The sequence below is a fragment of the Pinus tabuliformis genome, chromosome 2_2 (assembly GCF_031772625.1).
Source record: "Pinus tabuliformis cultivar Carrire ecotype Pingquan chromosome 2_2, CPIR1, whole genome shotgun sequence".
Taxonomy (NCBI): Eukaryota; Viridiplantae; Streptophyta; class Pinopsida; order Pinales; family Pinaceae; genus Pinus; species Pinus tabuliformis.
Window position 1 is genome coordinate 1226615306 of NC_142300.1, and position 16720 is coordinate 1226632025.

General features: G+C 39.6%; 1 protein-coding gene across 1 annotated transcript; it reads left to right on the top strand.

Moving 5' to 3' along the window:
- The first annotated feature begins 10890 nt into the window (after positions 1-10890).
- Positions 10891-12318, top strand: LOC149197915 (uncharacterized). The gene has a single exon (XM_089408863.1). It carries the CDS (start codon positions 10891-10893, stop codon positions 12316-12318), a length of 1428 nt encoding a protein of 475 aa, XP_089264989.1.
- The last annotated feature ends 4402 nt before the right edge of the window (positions 12319-16720 follow it).

Here is a 16720-nt window from a genome sequence, read left to right on the forward strand (position 1 = left end):
TTATTTCCATTTGTAGAAGGAACAGGCATTGGACCACATAAATCTGAATGAATGAGTTCAAGTTTTATATGTGCTCTGGAATGTGAATCATGAAAACACTGTTTTCTATGCTTTCCTAGAATGCAAGCATCACATTGCTTAAGTTTCCTAGAAATTTTAGGCAAACCAGTAACACCATTTTTCTTCAACAAGTGGAGGTTGTCATAGTTCAAGTGTCCAAATCAAGCATGCCATAATAAACTTGATGGAAATGTACCTTCTTCATAATGAGAATTGTATGAAAAATTTTGTGCACAAACAGAGGTACCCTACAGCTTGAGAAGCCTTTCTTCTTCTATCTCCATCATGACAAGTGAGTGATCTGATGCTTTTCTCACCTCAATCTTGCTATCAAACATAGGAATGGAGTGTCCTTGCTGGCGGATGTGGACCAAGGACAAAAAGTTTCTCCTTAGTTGTGGGAGATATAAAACATGATGCATAAGAAAGTCTGGATGACCATGCAATTTAAGCGTAATTATACCAAGCCCTGGTGGCTTGAGCTTTGATTTGTCTACAAAGTATACTGCTCCATCAACATTGTTAGAAAATTCTTCAAAAAAATATCTTCTAAAAGTCATGTGGCAAGTTTCTCCTGAATCAAGCAACCAATCATTTTTCTAGGAAGCAAGGGAACCATTAAATAAGTCTTCATTTACTCCAATATTATAGTGTGCCACAACATAGTGAGCGGATTCAAGTGCTTTACCTTTCTCTTTTTCATTAGTTTTACCTTTGGGTTGGTTTATTTCATGCTCAATTCTATCCCAAGGCAACTTGCATGTGGATGCATCATGTGATCCATCTCTTTTGCAGCGTATGCAGTGTATATCTGACTTTTCTCCTTGAGATTGTCTGCCCCCCTGCCTCTGAAATTTGTTCCTCTTCCTCTTCGACCACCTCTTCCTCTCGAAGAATCTTGAGCAAGATTCTTCTCTCTATGTGCAAGGCACACAGCCTCTTCAAAAGACTAAGGAGTTGTCTTCTTCCCAAAAGCTTTCTCTCTTTCAACAATTTTTTTCACAAGTCAAAGGTAATATCTTTGAAGTTTCCATTTGCTTGCAATGGCTCAAGATAATTTGAGTAAGTGGGATAAAATGCCTTGAGAAAATATATCAGAGGAATGTCCAGATCAACATTAGTGACTTTGATATCATGCATAATAGATTTTACTTTTGATGCAAGAGCAAGAGGATCATCATTCTATAATTCAAGGGTGAACAATTTAATCATGAGTTGAACAACTTCAAGTGTAGAGTGTGAGTCATAGAGTTCCTTCAGTTTTTGTAAGGCTTTGAAAGCATTTGAAAATGGCGAAATATGGTGACTCACCTCTTCATTTACTGATGCTGCAATCAATGCATAAGCCTTGTTGTGCTTATTTTCCCAAATGGTGAATTCCTTGTCTGAGGTAGGTTATTCTGGCTCTTTTTCTCTGTCTCCAACACCCACTCCTTTCCACAACTCATTATAAATGAGAGTGTGTTTGATTTTTCGCAATCATTCAGGATAGTTCTCCTTCCCAGTGAGAACTACTCCCACAATAGATATCAATGAGTGCATTTTAGAAATGACGCAGGAGGTTGACGAAAATGAGGTGGTAGTCTGTAATTCGACTACTGGTTAACTTTGTAACCAATCAATTGCGCTTAAATCCAGTTCTGTACGTGGATTTTCCCTTTGAGGATCCCACTTATCTGACCAATCATTGTCGGTCCCTCATTGACTTCTCCTTTTATCAACCACTTCAATCTGCGTCGTTGATCTCACTTCTCCAGATCCAACAGATATCGCGTCGTCTACTCACCAACTAACCTGGACGATCTCCACCGTCGATGTGACCCATGCAATCGAACAGCTGTCACGCAATCTCATAACGGAACCAAAAGGAATTAAAACCCCAGTTCATAACCTTATCGCATCCATTTCTAACATTAACCTGCACGCACTTTCGGAAGTGATATGCGTCTGATCAATCTGAACCTTAAACTCCTTTTAATAACCACATCGTGTTCAAAATTTAGATTAACTCACATGCATCTTCCAACGCAATCACCATCATATATGACCCATCTAATCTAACGGCTATCGTGTCACCCGCTCGCCAACTAACTTGGCCAATCTCCACTGTCAAACAATCCCGCTTGATTCAATGTCTATCACGTAATCTCGCGTGAAATCTTGCACGATGCATAACAAATCGAGAGAGCGCGAGAAAATTGGTTTTCTTGTGTTACGTGTCGCCCGCTGAGGTTAATCAAATGAAATTTAGGAATACCACTTCCAGCCCTTAGGGCACGCGAGATACTGCTTACCACTTGCCGAATACTACCCATGTGCTTAATTCAAAAGACGCTTAAGAAAAGTTTTAGCGCTTAAACTTAGTATTAACGCTTAACACTAATTGACTGTGATTTGTAAATAAAATGTATGAACAGAGAAAAATACCCGATTAGGGTCCAGAATGCCAATACATAGTCAGAAGGGAATTTCATTCATCTCACCTGTGTTTAACACTATGAAACCAAGAGAGTGGTACCTCAACTCCGCTTTTGGAGTAGTTGCCTCACATAACCAGCCGAACATCTGCAGCAGTTGCCAGAGAGGGGCATCAGTTGCTAGAGAGGGGAAACCATGACGAGAGAGGAGTTACAAAGCAGAGAGGGAAGCCAAAAATGACGCTGGCTCTGATACCATGTCAGACCATGAGGTAACTCCTCAAATGTAATCGTATTATTCATTCAAGTTGTCCATTATTATATACAAGAGGGAGTGACTATTCAGTTCATCTCCCGATGACTCTCCATTTTCTCTATTATTTATTTACACTAATTATAGTTGTTCACCCAATCCCTATGATTAGGTGTCAACAGGTGCAAATATATGGTCTTCAAAATTCTGGTATAAATTAGAAAGTCCAAATTCTAAAACTTCTCTAGTTGTACAATAAGAAATGCTAACACTATGGGCATTGTGGATTTATATGCTACTACCAAATAAGCTTATCCATCCTTGTGAAGTGTATGCTGATTTTTTCATTCCTGATAGATTGTGTCACTCTCTCACAAGTAAATATGACAAAAAGAAGAAGAAGAAGACACCACACATCTTGAGAGATAATCACATCAAATTATCAATTGTTGATATAACCTTTGCAGATAGAGAACTTCACTAGTCAGTTTGGCATTGTGGGTCCAACCCAAACAATAAGGTTCTAGGTGCATGTTTGTATTTTTTTTGAAAAATACCAATTCACTTGTAAATATTTCTAGTAGGTAACTATTGCACATGAATGAAAAAAAACAAAATAAAATATTTTCTTGAAAAATCTATTAAGGCGAAAAGAATTTATAAATGAAAATTTGTTCATGACCAAAATTGAACATCAAAATTCTTGCACACTTATTTGCAAGCATTCAAATTCTCCAGAAATATCAATCAAACTATAATAACCATAATCACCACAATTATCATTCAAGAGATGAAACACTTGACCATATCGCAAATATTTTCAAGATACCACTTGCCAAAAGATTGTAAGAGTTAAGATATAGCTTCAGATATAGCAATGAAATTTAATTCTATCCGTCACGAGAAGGGGTTAAATTTGACGGATACCCCTGCCCATCATGAATTTTTTTTATGACGATCTTAGTTTTAAATGACCCTTCATATCACTTATAATATTTCCTTTTACCTGTTTCATCAAACTTAAATGCCAAAAACTCAATGTATAAGTGCAAATCCTGAAGCGAATGCAATTAAAATTTGAAGAGAATAGGGTAAAAAACATCATGCCATTGCTAAAAGTAAATTTATAAAATTTCCTTTTTAATTAGATTTATTTTTCACAAAATTAAACATTTTGATTTAAATTTCAATAATATTTTGCTAAAATGATGTCTAATGTGTGGATATTAGATATTATCAGTAAATGTATTCAAATGAAAGTAAAAGGTAGTTGAACTTACTCAAATTAACGCCAAGCCTTTGTTGGAGAAAAGTCTGCTATTCACGAGGCTCAACTAAAGGAGGAGCCTCGTCCTCTAGGAATTCCATGGAGGAGGGAAAAGATTTGATGAAATCTAACATTCTGAGCAAATTACAAGAAAAAATTGTTAATAAGGATGTCTTTGCTCCAGATATCAGAATTTGCATGTATAAATTATTCAAATATATTAAAATCTACTCGAACTTACCTGAGTTTAGGCGAAGCATCAACTTGAGGAAAGTCTAGTACTAGTGAGGGACAATATGAAGAGGGGCCTTCTCGTATTAGAATCCACACCTCACCTTACATTGTTGGTTACTCTCCAATATTTGAGGGAAATACCACTTCATAGGATACTTTGTCTTTTATTTTTTCAATATTAGAATCCACGCCTCACATTGTTGGTCACTCTACAATATTTAATGGAAATACCACTTCATAGGATACTTTGTCCTTTATTTTTCAGGTTTAGAATCTACACCTCACACTTTTGGTCACTGTAGACTATTTATGGGAGCACCACTTCGCATGATACTTTGTCCTTTATTTATTCAGTATTAGAATCCACACCTCACTGCTGTCACTCTGCAATATTTTATGTAAATAGCACTTCACAAGGAAAATTAAAAGAACCTCTAATTCTAGCAGGCAACTGTAGACAATTTTACTGGAACAACATCAGGTAAGTATTGTATCCTTCAGCTTTTCTGACTTTAGCTTGAACTCATGGTCGAATTTTGAGAGGCCTCGTCATCTCGTTGTCTTTATGATCCACATTCTGCAGTTACACACCTAGATGATTTTAATAAATAGTTTCATCCACAAGAAAATGAAAGTATCGAATTTGAACAGAGAAAATAAGGCTTAAGTGGAAGCAATAGAGATAGCTCAGTTCAACACTTGCATTAAAGAGATAACAAGGCTGAAATTTTGGGCAAGGTCGAGTCAAGGTCTGCGTTCGTGTCAAGCTCTCAGATCCTTTGCGAACATGATTAGGGTTTGATCCCACAAAACGAATCCCAGGAAGTGAAGGACCGGGGCAGCTGTGCGGCGGTTTGCAGGTAGGGGTGACCAACCAGAAGACCGCGTTTGGAGATCATAAGCTAATCACAGGTGAGTAGTTTTTGCTTCCTGATGGACACATTTTTGGTCATTTTAGCTTGTCTCAGAAGCAATTCGGTCATCTTTTTTTCCTGAAGATGCTGTCTCCATGAGCTCCTGCCACGTCTCCTCACTGCTCCCTCTAAACCTTCAGCTCGTCCATGACACTTGTTGGTGCCTAGCCTTGCATGTTTTTAGCTAAATTCGCTCCACATCTCTCCCGCTAGCTCTTTAGCTGGCTCTCCTTCCATGATAACTTTTTCTAGTTACAGAACTGCCTTCTGTACTACTCCTTGGATGTTTTTGCTGTCTGGATGGTTTTTTGAAGAGGGGCCATCCTGGTCCTTTAATCTCGTGTGCTGGGTGTTGGTTTTCTCTGGTTGTTTCTTCTTCCCCCACTTGCATCTTGCTCACAGCTCGCCTGCGGCTCCAGGTCAGTAGCTCTATGGACCAAAACTTCAGGCCGTAATTTCTGTTTTCTGCTATTAAAAAATATGGTTTATCAAATGGAATGACAATAGTTAGTTTTGAAGTGGTTATTCTCAGTTTCAATATTGCAATATGCAGAGTGGAATGAATTATGAATTTTTTATAGAACAAAGTGTATGGATAGCATGATTCTGAAGAATAGTTCAAATTAGCTTAGAAGAGACATTAACCTACATAGCACCTTTGTTGAATTCCTGAGAATTACTCATGCCTGCGAAACTTTTAAGTGGGTCATGGAGATCGATGCTTAAGGTTCAAAACTATTTTGTTATTACCAAGCCCTGTACAGACTTCCGGTTCAAGTTAGGTCCTTGGTGGTGTGTCTGTCAGTTTTTTTGCTGTTGTATTGTTTGTCCAGAAGAATCCTCATGAACTTCTGATAAGGACAACCATCAAGAACGGGTTGAAGCTCATAGCTCTTTGTCTGTCTCCCTCTGAATCCTTCTGGTTTCTCCGGGCCAGATTTTTTCGCCCGAGGGCCGGATTCTGATCAAAGTACAAGCCTTAATTTCATGCACCTATCCAGAGCTACCCCGGGAAGAGTCAAGTGATGTGAGCTATAGATTTTTTCTCTTCGGCGTTGGGGTTTGAGCTCCCGAATTAAGTAAAGCCGTCATCTTTCAAATTCTCTGTTGCCCGTTAGATCCCTATTCTCGTCATATCTGTCCTTTTCAAATCTTAGGGACATATGGTAGCATCTTAAGCCTCCTAGCTCCTGGGTACAGGATTAGCTTTTTATCTCGAGGCTTCATCTGTCAGCGCTATCGCCATTCCTTAGAATTCCATCTCCTCCTTCCCTAGGCATTTTGTTCAGAAATCTGCAGCTTTCATTGAATGTTGTGTCCGTCATTGATCTTCATGTGGATTGTATGGTACTTGGAAGTAAAAAGTCAGGTGGCTTCTTAACGCATGGACCTACATTCTGACTCATCTGCCATGGAGGCTATGATTCAAGCAACCATCCAGGCAGAATCGATCCACGGAAGCGCCAAACTGTCAGGTGAATGGCAGTCCACCTTGGAGGAAATGCTGACTCATCCCGTGGCCCCACAAGAAGTCTCAGATGGTTTTGTCCGGTCAAAGAGTAATCCTTTTCGCCCTTCCGACCATATAGAAAATGTTCGCGCAGAAAAAGCCAAAGAGGAAGGATACCATTCGAAGTCACAGAAGCCTGTTAAAATTGCCCCCCCTCCTGCTGCCATTAACATAAACAGCTCCCATCTGGCTGAGCGCATTGTAAGTCTCCAGGGTAATGCCTTGATTGGACGGTGGCACTTTCCAGTACTGGATGACTCGAAGATGCGGACCTGGCTTGAGCAGCAGTGGAAACCTTTAATAGGATATGTCCCTATCATTGCCAGACTACTAAAAGAATGGTATTGTTTTCATTTCCTAAACTCCAGTGACCTGGAAATCATTCTAAAGCAACAATGGGTGTTCAGAAGAAGTTTTCTGGCTCTGCACAGGTGGTACTTAGGCTATAACCCTTTAAAGAACACCCCATCTAACAACCTGATATGGGTTAAGCTTCCCATCTTGCCTTTAGAATTATGGTCAAAGGAATCTCTAGAGGATATTGGCAATGCCATTGGTAGATGCGTCTATGTGGATCCTTGGTGTCTAGGAGAGAAAGATAAAAGAGTTGCGTGGATTTTGATAGACAAAGCCTACAGAGGAGGATTCCCGGAACATATTGACATCTTCTAGAGGGATCTAAAAATTAGGCAAAGGTTGGATTTCTGGGGGGTACCCTTTAGGTGCTCAGCCTGCCATCGTACTGGGCATCTAATAAAACATTGCTCTCGGCGACTTAATTTCTGAAAGATTCATGCTCCCCATCAGTCAACGGCAAAATATTTCAAAATTAAGTCGTTATCCCCGGATCAGGCGAAGTCTCCGCTCTCAGAGAGCCAGTCTCCTCCAGGGTCGGGGGACACAGAAAAGTTTTTCTCTGATAACCATCAGCAGCCCTCTATGCAGTGTATATCCTCAGCCCCCGTGGATCCTATATCTCCCTCCATGCCTCCATTGGAGCCAGTTTCTGACTGCGATGTTCCTTTCCCTGCTATTTCCCTTCCTATGCCTCTATTAGAGCCTGCCTCTGATCAAGAGGTTCCAAACCCTCCGCCGATCCTGCATCTTCGCAAAAATTCCAATAAGGAAGTCCTCATCATTCCCTCCACCTCGCCTTCCCCAATAAAAACCAGTCATCCCCTTGGTAAAGAAAAAGAGATAATGATATCAGCCACCCCTGCAAACTCTCCTATGTCTTCGCCCTCTAACTCTATAGGCAGTGACTTGGATTATTTACTGAGCAAGAAATCTCTGGAGCTCAGGGCTCTCTCTATTCACAAACCTGGAGTACGAATATCCCCGCAAATTAGCCCTAACTCTGCAAGTAATATTACGGTAAGGAGGAAGAACAATAGGGGAAGCAGGCATTTTAGGGGAAGAGGTGAAGGTGCGGGCAGAGGTGTCCGTAATTTGTCCCTTGTAGATGTTCCCATCACAGACATGACTGAAGAATGGCCTCTTAGAGAAAATGTGGCCGACAAGATTCCAAAATGAACTTCATCATCTCCATGAACATAAGGGGGTTGGGGGCAGACCTTAAATTTTTGGCATTAAAGGATTTTTTCCGCTCTGCCTGCCCCAAAATTATTCTTATCCAGGAAACCATGCACGCCTCTTCTGTATCAATCTCTTACTTCAGGAAGATGTTTCCTTCCTGGTATATATCTGTTGTGGAAGCCAATGGTCTCTCGGGAGGGTTAGCTGTTATGTGGGACCCGTACTGGATCAAGGCAAAAACTTATAGCTGTTTAGCAGGAATTCTGATTTCGGCTCATATGAGGGGGCACAAATTCCCAATAAACATCTTGAATGTATATGCTCCCTACAGAAATAGGCTGCTTTTTTGGGAGAAACTTTTTGCATCTGAAATTTTTGATGTTGAATTTCTATTGATCGCAGGGGACTTAAACGTCACTCTTAATATGGAGGAAATCTGGGGCGTTAACAAGAAGAAGGACCCCCTTGCCGAAAAAATCAAAAATGAACTTTTGCTGAGGAGAAATTATATTGACATCCGCCCTCCCCACATGCTCCCGACTTGGGAGAATGGAAGAACTGAAAATGCATACATAGCAAAGAGGCTTGATAGATTTATTCTACATGCTAGTCTGATTGACAAGTTGGGTATGCCTTTCTCTTCGATCGAGAATGTCTTCATTTCGGATCATAGACCAATTTTATTGGGCTGGAAGCAAAAAGGCTTTAGGAAAGGATACAGCTTCAAATTCAACAGAACTGCCCTGGATGATCCTGCCTTCAATGACTATATAAAGAATGCTTGGAGTGAGATGATGTCCTCCAGTCCCTTTCCGTTTTTGATGACCTTTAGAGATAAAATGGATCATATGCGAAAGGTGGTAAAAGACTGGCAAATTAAGAAAAGGCAATCTAATAAAAATGACCTGCGCAAAATTCAAAAAGAATTGGACAGAGCGTCGAAAGCCATGTCTGTTCATAGTCTTTCCTTTAAAGAAAGATGTCACATTAAGATGCTTCAAAAGAAGAAAATCAAAATTTTAGAACAGGAGGAATCCTACTGGCGATTGAAGAGCAGGGCGATATGGCTAAAAGAAGGGGATAAGAACACAAAATTTTTCCATAATTTTGCAAATTCCAGGCGGGAGAGGAACTCCATTTGGAAAATTAGTGATGGAAGAGGAGGATATTTATATTCTCAACAGGAAATAACAAATGAGGCGGTGAAGTTCTTCACAAATCAGTATAAAAGATCTGAAGTATGCAACTTTCAGGATATTATGTGGGGCATTGAAGTGTTTCCCCAGATGTTTGATGAGGATACAAATGATCAAATCTTCCAGCCAGTTACTGAGGATGAGTTGCTAAAATCAATGAAGTCCTTCAAGAAAGACAAGTGTCCAGGGCCGGATGGCTGGACTATAGAGTTCTTCACTCACTTCTTCGACATCATCAAAGCAGATCTGTTAAAAATGGTAGAAGCTTCCAGGATCACAGGCAGCATCAATCAGAAGACATCCTCCACAAACATTGCCCTTATCCCAAAGAAAGAAAAGGCAGAGTCTTTTGGGGACTTTCGCCCGATCTCGTTATGCAATATCTCTTACAAAATTATCTCAAAGATAATTGCAGAAAGAATTAAAGCAACTCTATCAGATTGCCTATCAAAAGAGCAGCATGCCTTTTTGCAAGGTAGGAACATCCTGGATGCTGTCGCAAATACACAGGAAGGTCTTTATGCCATTCATTCAAAAAAAAGAGACGTAGTCATTCTAAAGATCGACCTTCGAAAGGCATTTGACTGCCTTGACTGGGGATTCATTCGATGTTTACTTGCAAAGATTGGCTTAAGAGCGAACATGATTAATTGGATCATGGCCTGCGTGGAACAGGTGAACTATGCGATTATCATCAATGGAATCCCATCTCCCTTTTTCACTGCTTCCAGAGGTCTTCGTCAGGGCTATCCGCTGTCACCGCTCTTATTCATTCTGGCCATGAATTCCCTCAGCCTCCATATCAACAAGGCAGTCTATGAAAACAGATGTCAGCCGTTAAAAATTTGCAGGAACGTCTCGATCTCTCATAATTTATTTGTTGATGATATCATTCTGTTTGGCATTTTATGTAGAATCACATGGTTATGTTTTTTCGAAATCCTTTTCAACTTCCAGAAAGCAACAGGTCTACAGATCAACAGTTCAAAGTCTATCATCTATCACAATGATATCTGCCAGGAGGAGATTGAATGGTTATCGGCTCTTTTCGATATTGAGGCACGATCCATCAGTCATGGAATTAAATATCTGGGTTTCTAGTTAAGAGCAAACGGATATTCAAAGGCAGACTGGCAATGGCTTCCTGATAAATACTTTAACAAGATTTCTGTATGGGAGTATAGGTGCCTCTCCCTGGTAGGAAGGGTGATATTGACTCAATCTGTCCTAAATCAGCTTGCAGTATACTGGTCTCATTTATATTTCCTTCCAGCGAGCATTATTCAGTCAATGAATAAGCTTTCAGCTAATTTTATTTGGGGGGGCCAAGCCGGAAAATGAAAATTTCACCTCTCGAAATTGTCCAATATTTCTCTGTCGAAGAGCATGGGAGGATGGGGCCTCTTAGACTTGAGAATCTTCGGAAGGGCTATGTTATGCAGATCCCTGTGGAGAGGGATTTATGAAAAAGGGCCATGGAGCGACATCATCCGAAAGAAATACATGGGCAAAAAAGACATATCCTTCTGGTTCAGGAAAGGAAGGATCGACTCTCCTTCAGGCTCTCCTATATGGCTAAGCCTTCGCAAGATCATAAGTTATTTCCTGGAGAATTTAGTCTGGCGCTTCCAATCGGGCAAAAAGATTCTCATTGGGAAAGATCCATTCCTGAATGGCGCCGAGATAATCGATGTTCCTAAATCTTTGTTGTCTTTCTTCCACAGAAAGGGCTTTTTTTATTGGGACAGCTTAATTAAAGGTTGGCAGGGTCCGATTCCTATCTGGAAGGATGCCGGATGCCTGGGCATCCAAGATGAACTTGCTCTACAATGGGAATGCATCAGAACTCGTCTCAGGAACTGTGGGATTTTCCAGACAGCGGATAATGACAGTCTTATATGGGGGTTCTCTAGAGGGATAAACTTTGTTCGTGTTAAAGACATATACCAGAATCTATGTGGTTTAAAGAAAGACTCTCTCAGCCCTTCCTTTCCTCTCATTTTATGGAAATCTGGATGCCCGCCCAAAATGATTTTATTTTCCTGGTTGTGCTTTCATAATAGAAATCTCTCGTGGGAAAATTTAAGAAAGCATGGATGGCAGGGCCTAGGCATATGCCCCATTTGCAAGTCTGCAGAGGAAAATAACTTCCACCTTTTTCTCAGCTGCTCCTCATCTCAACAGCTCTGGAAATCCCTGGCGGATTTATTTGGAATCCAGCATATGCTCCATGCGTCTATCAGTGAAGCTTTTCTATGGTGCAGTAAACAAAAGCAATCTTGGAGAATTGTTTTCATTATTGCCATCTGGTTCATATGGAAATGGCATAACAATTTCATTTTCAATGGAAAATCTTCTCCTTTTCTGGACATTTATTCCAATATCACTCTCCTCCATGAATCGATCCCGCAGAAGCCTCCCAAGCCCGCGAAACAGGTTTGCAATGGGCCCCCTCAGGAGCTATCTTTGATGCCAAAAGCCTTCTTCGATGGTGCTGAACAGGACGACATTTGTGGCTGTGGGGTGCTCATTATTGCAAATGAAAACAATCATTATCTTATTCACTGGAATGGCGGACGGGGCTCCAACAGTAAAGCTGAGGTTATGGCCCACGCTGGCCTTCTAAGCTTCTGTCTCTTTCTCAACCTTCAGAGTGTCTCAATTTTTGGAGACTCAAGAGTTCTGGTAGATTATGTCCTTGGGAAAAATAAAATTCTAAAGCCTCAGCTTATTGGGTGGTTAGACAGGATCCGATTCCTGTGGAATAGATTGGCGGGAGGCTCCATTCATCACATAAACAGGGCTCTCAACCAGCAAGCAGATGATTTATCTAAAGAAGGTCTACAGGAGGTTCCAGGTCTATGGTCTTTGCAGGTGGCTGATGGAGGGAATCTCTTTTCTATTCAGGATTTTGCTCCTCCAGACTTCTAGATCGCTCTTGGTCATTATGATCTCATCGACATATCTATCCGGCCTTTCTATCTATCAGTTTTATTTTCATATGATACTGTCACTTAATTTCTTTTTGTGGCTGCAGGTTTTATCTTCTATGGCTCTTCAATGTCTTTTTAAGAGTTTTGACTATGGCTGTCAGCTTGTTTTATCAGCTGATTTCTTGGAAATATCCTCCTCTTCTTAGTTTTATCTCCTCCATGATTTACAATGTCAGACCTATATGATCTATATGTCCTTTATTTTCTTCATATGTGGAAGGAATAGCACTATATGAACTACGAGTCGAAGACTCTAAATGAATGTACTATCAGGCTTGTTTATATTTCTTATATAAATACATGATGCTTTTTCGTCCTGAAAACAAGGCTGAAATTTTGAGAGAGAAAATTGAACAAGACTAATGGTCATATAGCAAGGCTCCATCTTAAACACGTTTTTCCATCCACGCAGGAGTTGCACGAGTTTCCACGTGGCGTGTTTTTGTATATCGCATTTGAGCGCGTCATTATTCTTCTGCATGCAACTCTTGAATTCCTGCAGTGTTTGAGATTGGAAAACATAGAACTGAGTGCCTTGGAGAGGGTGCTCATATGACCATGCGGTTGAGGTTCTGTTACTACAACAAGCTTGCAGTTGGCTTCTCCATACTTTAACGAAACCTTGGGAGGTCCATTGCTGTAAACCTCTTGAAGGCCCATTCACACTGCCATAACTGAAAAATTTCTATAAATTTGATTTTGAGAAGCTCCAACTCATTTACCCAACAACAATGGTGGTCTCCTCCTCCTTTGCAGGTACATGTACATATTTCCTTTAATATCATCTGTAAGGAGAATGAACAATTAAAATTGCTATTCTTCGTCCTCTTCTACTTTATATTTAATTAGGATGCTTCTCTCCCACTCTTTAGTTCGTCATGATTCAACATTCTAAACACAAGCAACATCATTAATGATGAGCGTAGAAGTTGATTCTCAACTAATGCAAACCGCCATTTAGAAAAAAAATATAAGATTTTGTTGGCACAAGTTATCCGGAACATACCAAAAGACACTGCATTGCGGGGTTTTGACAAACTGAAGTAAGGTGAAGTAGGGGTTACGCTCAGTAGGGTGTCAAAAGAATCGACGACTCCGCATATCCCAGTACGAGCTATATATATATATATATTTTATTTTTTTTATGAAACTTTTGATTTTTTTATATACTCGTCACTTTGACATTTTAAAAAATTATTTTCCAGTTAACCCTAACGTGTTTATTTCATAATAAACTGTATTTTACTAGTAAAAAGTGGAAAACAGGTAAACGGACGTCAATTTTAAAGCCTGGTCACGAATAACAAAGGAAGATTCACTCATTGGGAGCGGCAAATATTGTTTAACATTGAAACGTTGATCATCGCAATAGAAAACCAAAACCTCTGTAATAATAACAATCCTGGAAAGGGGAGATTCTGCTCAATAAGAAACTTAACAAGATTTTGTTTACAAAATCCTAAATTTCACATTTTTCACAAAATCTTAAAACAAAATAGTATGTTAAACTCTCCATTGTAGAAATGTTTAACGTATATCCACGCGACGTGCATGTCATAGCGGCTGGGGCGGATGGCTTTCGCTCCCCCCAGCCGCGATCGAATCCTGCGGCGGCGGTTGGTTGTGGACCTCGCGATTTGGTATATGCTGGTTTCAATTCTGCGGTTATCTGCTGGCTTCAGCCTGATAGCGTAATATTCTGAATTCTGCTGGCTTCGGCCATATGTTGTAAATATCTGCTGACCTAGGCCATATGTTGATTTTCTCTACGAAAAAAAAAATGTTTAGGCCATATGTTGATTTTCTCTACGAAAAAAAAAAATGTTTAGGCCATATGTTGATTTTCTCTACGAAAAAAAAATGTTTAACGTATATATATTGTGCAAGATAAATACTCTTCAAAATCGATAGTATGTGTTGTGTGGAGAGATCGGGGTCCACTATCATTAAAATTCTTAAACACAAACTATTATTTTTTTCACAACGCTGCCTAGTCACAGTTTTTATTGCACGGGTGGATGGCCTATGCAAAACAGGTGGATGTCTTCCTCGCCATGTGGCCGGTGATTTGAAACAACTGGTCTCACGTTCATCATTTGGTTGTGCTTTTTCCTCCGCAGCTGAAACAGTTCATTCTGTCGGGCCCTCTTTACAATTTACCAGATAATGCTAACTATGGTATTACCCTGTACCCTGTCCACTTTGAGGGCTCAACTGGAAGAAACAGTGTCATCTTTGATACTTTCACATGATTTATCGTCAAATATTACAGAGGACGAGAAGTGGTTTTGTGCTGAACCGGAAAATTTGGGGCTACAAGTCTTGTGTTGAGTTGGGTATTAAGTATAGGCATGCCTCACTCAACATTGTGAAGGGGAACTGCAGGTATTTTATGGTGCTCGTATGAGGTGGCCCCAATCAACGACATAATCAAGTCATTGACGGGCCTTAATCAGTAGCATAATCAAATCATTGACGTTGTTTTTATTGCCAGAATTCTATTGTTTCAGGCATGATATAGATACCAGCGGGTTCAAGAGGTATAAATCAGGAGAAATTGAAGTGCAGGCTCTTGAAGATATTAACATTGCAACTTTTCTCACCCATTAACAATAGCGCAGATAATAGCACAGAGGCTATATGCAGTCATTGCTCTGCTTTCCCCAAGACGAAAATCGACGAGGGTTGTGGATTTCCTAGAGGAAAATAGCATGAATCATTCTTCTTCTTTTCCCATGATGAAAGTTGATGAGGGTTTTGGACTTCCCAACGAAAATAACATGAGGACACGAGATTCAGGTAATTGAATCTCATTGGATTCAGTAAAGAGTCATAGCAATTCAAGTTTGGAAGATAGATACAATATCTATTCGTACATAATCCCATGTTATGATTGTCTGTTCGTGGAGGATTAGATTACCTATCTATTTATATTTATATCTATATCTATATCTATATAGATAAGATATCTTAGTTACATAATGTTGGGATGAATGCAGAAATGAAATTTGAAGAACATTGTTGCAGCACTAATCCCCAAAAGAGCCGCCAGAGTGTGGCTTGGGACTTTTGATATTACGCAAGATGCAAAGTAACATGGTCTTGTATCTGCACATTGGACAAGAGATTTTACGACGAAACTAGGAATATATGCAGATCGAATGATAACAATGGTTGCAGGGCATTTGTTTTGCAGATTCCCTAGTGGAAAGCAAATCATGACAAATCACACACCACAATTCATCTCCATTGTTGTGGGAAATGACAAATGTTGGCAAATTTTTTATTTCCACTGCTTCTTTAACTAACGCATCTATGTCGTTTATCTGGTTTATGTTGAGAGAAACAACTTCATGTTTGAAATAAAAAATATACGTAATATCCTCAAGGCATCCTATCACCTCATGCCAACTGAATTTCGATCTCCACATAATTTGCAGACTAAATGGATGCCCATCTGATTGTTGACAGAAATCCCATATACGGGTATTTCCCCTTAGTGCAGTTGTTTTATTGTGTTCACCAATTTCTTCTGTTAAATTATCTTCACTAATTTCATCTGTCAAATTATCTTCACTAATTTCATCTGTTAATGTATTATTTAAATATCTCGCATGCATTGTGTACTCTTCAAGCCATTTCGCATCATTTAGTTCAGTAATTTCAACATTTTATTTTAAATTCTTGAGTTCCCAACATTTATCGATACAATCTTGTAGCGTAAATGTTGGAAAGGCAGAGGAGACAAAGCAAAAATAATTCACACATAAAACACGAGATGCTGCTCTTCTATTGATCACACAAAACATGATACTTACAATGAACCTGGTGAAGGGTATTTATCATTTTCCAACTAGCGACTTGCCTAAAATATCTTGACATACAACCACACACTAAAAGTCGTTTATCACTTAACTTGACTTGACTCAACACTCAAACACTCAATCACTCAATCACTTAGTTAACCGACTCTCTAAGTTTAGCCAACTCCACATGCAGTAGTAATTAGCTTATTTTAACACTTGCCCTTAATTACGACTGCTAAACTAAAACATGACTCATGACAACTCAAACATGCCTGCTGGTTTATGTATCAGCTAGGCTTACAACACCCAATTTTCTTCTATGAAACTCCAACACATATTATGCTAATGAATTAGTAAATATATCATCCAATTGATCACTAGATTTGCAAGGCTTCAAGTGAACTTCTCCATTGCTCACAAGTTCTCTAATAAAGTGATATCAAGTATCAATATGCTTGCTCTTCTGATGAAATACATTATTCTTGGATAGTGTAATTGTTGAGGTATTTTCACAGTAAATTGTTGTTGATCCTT

Excerpts from the sequence above, each read along its gene's own strand:
- LOC149197915 (XM_089408863.1), top strand. The coding sequence starts at position 10,891 with ATGGGCAAAAAAGACATATCCTTCTGGTTCAGGAAAGGAAGGATCGAC.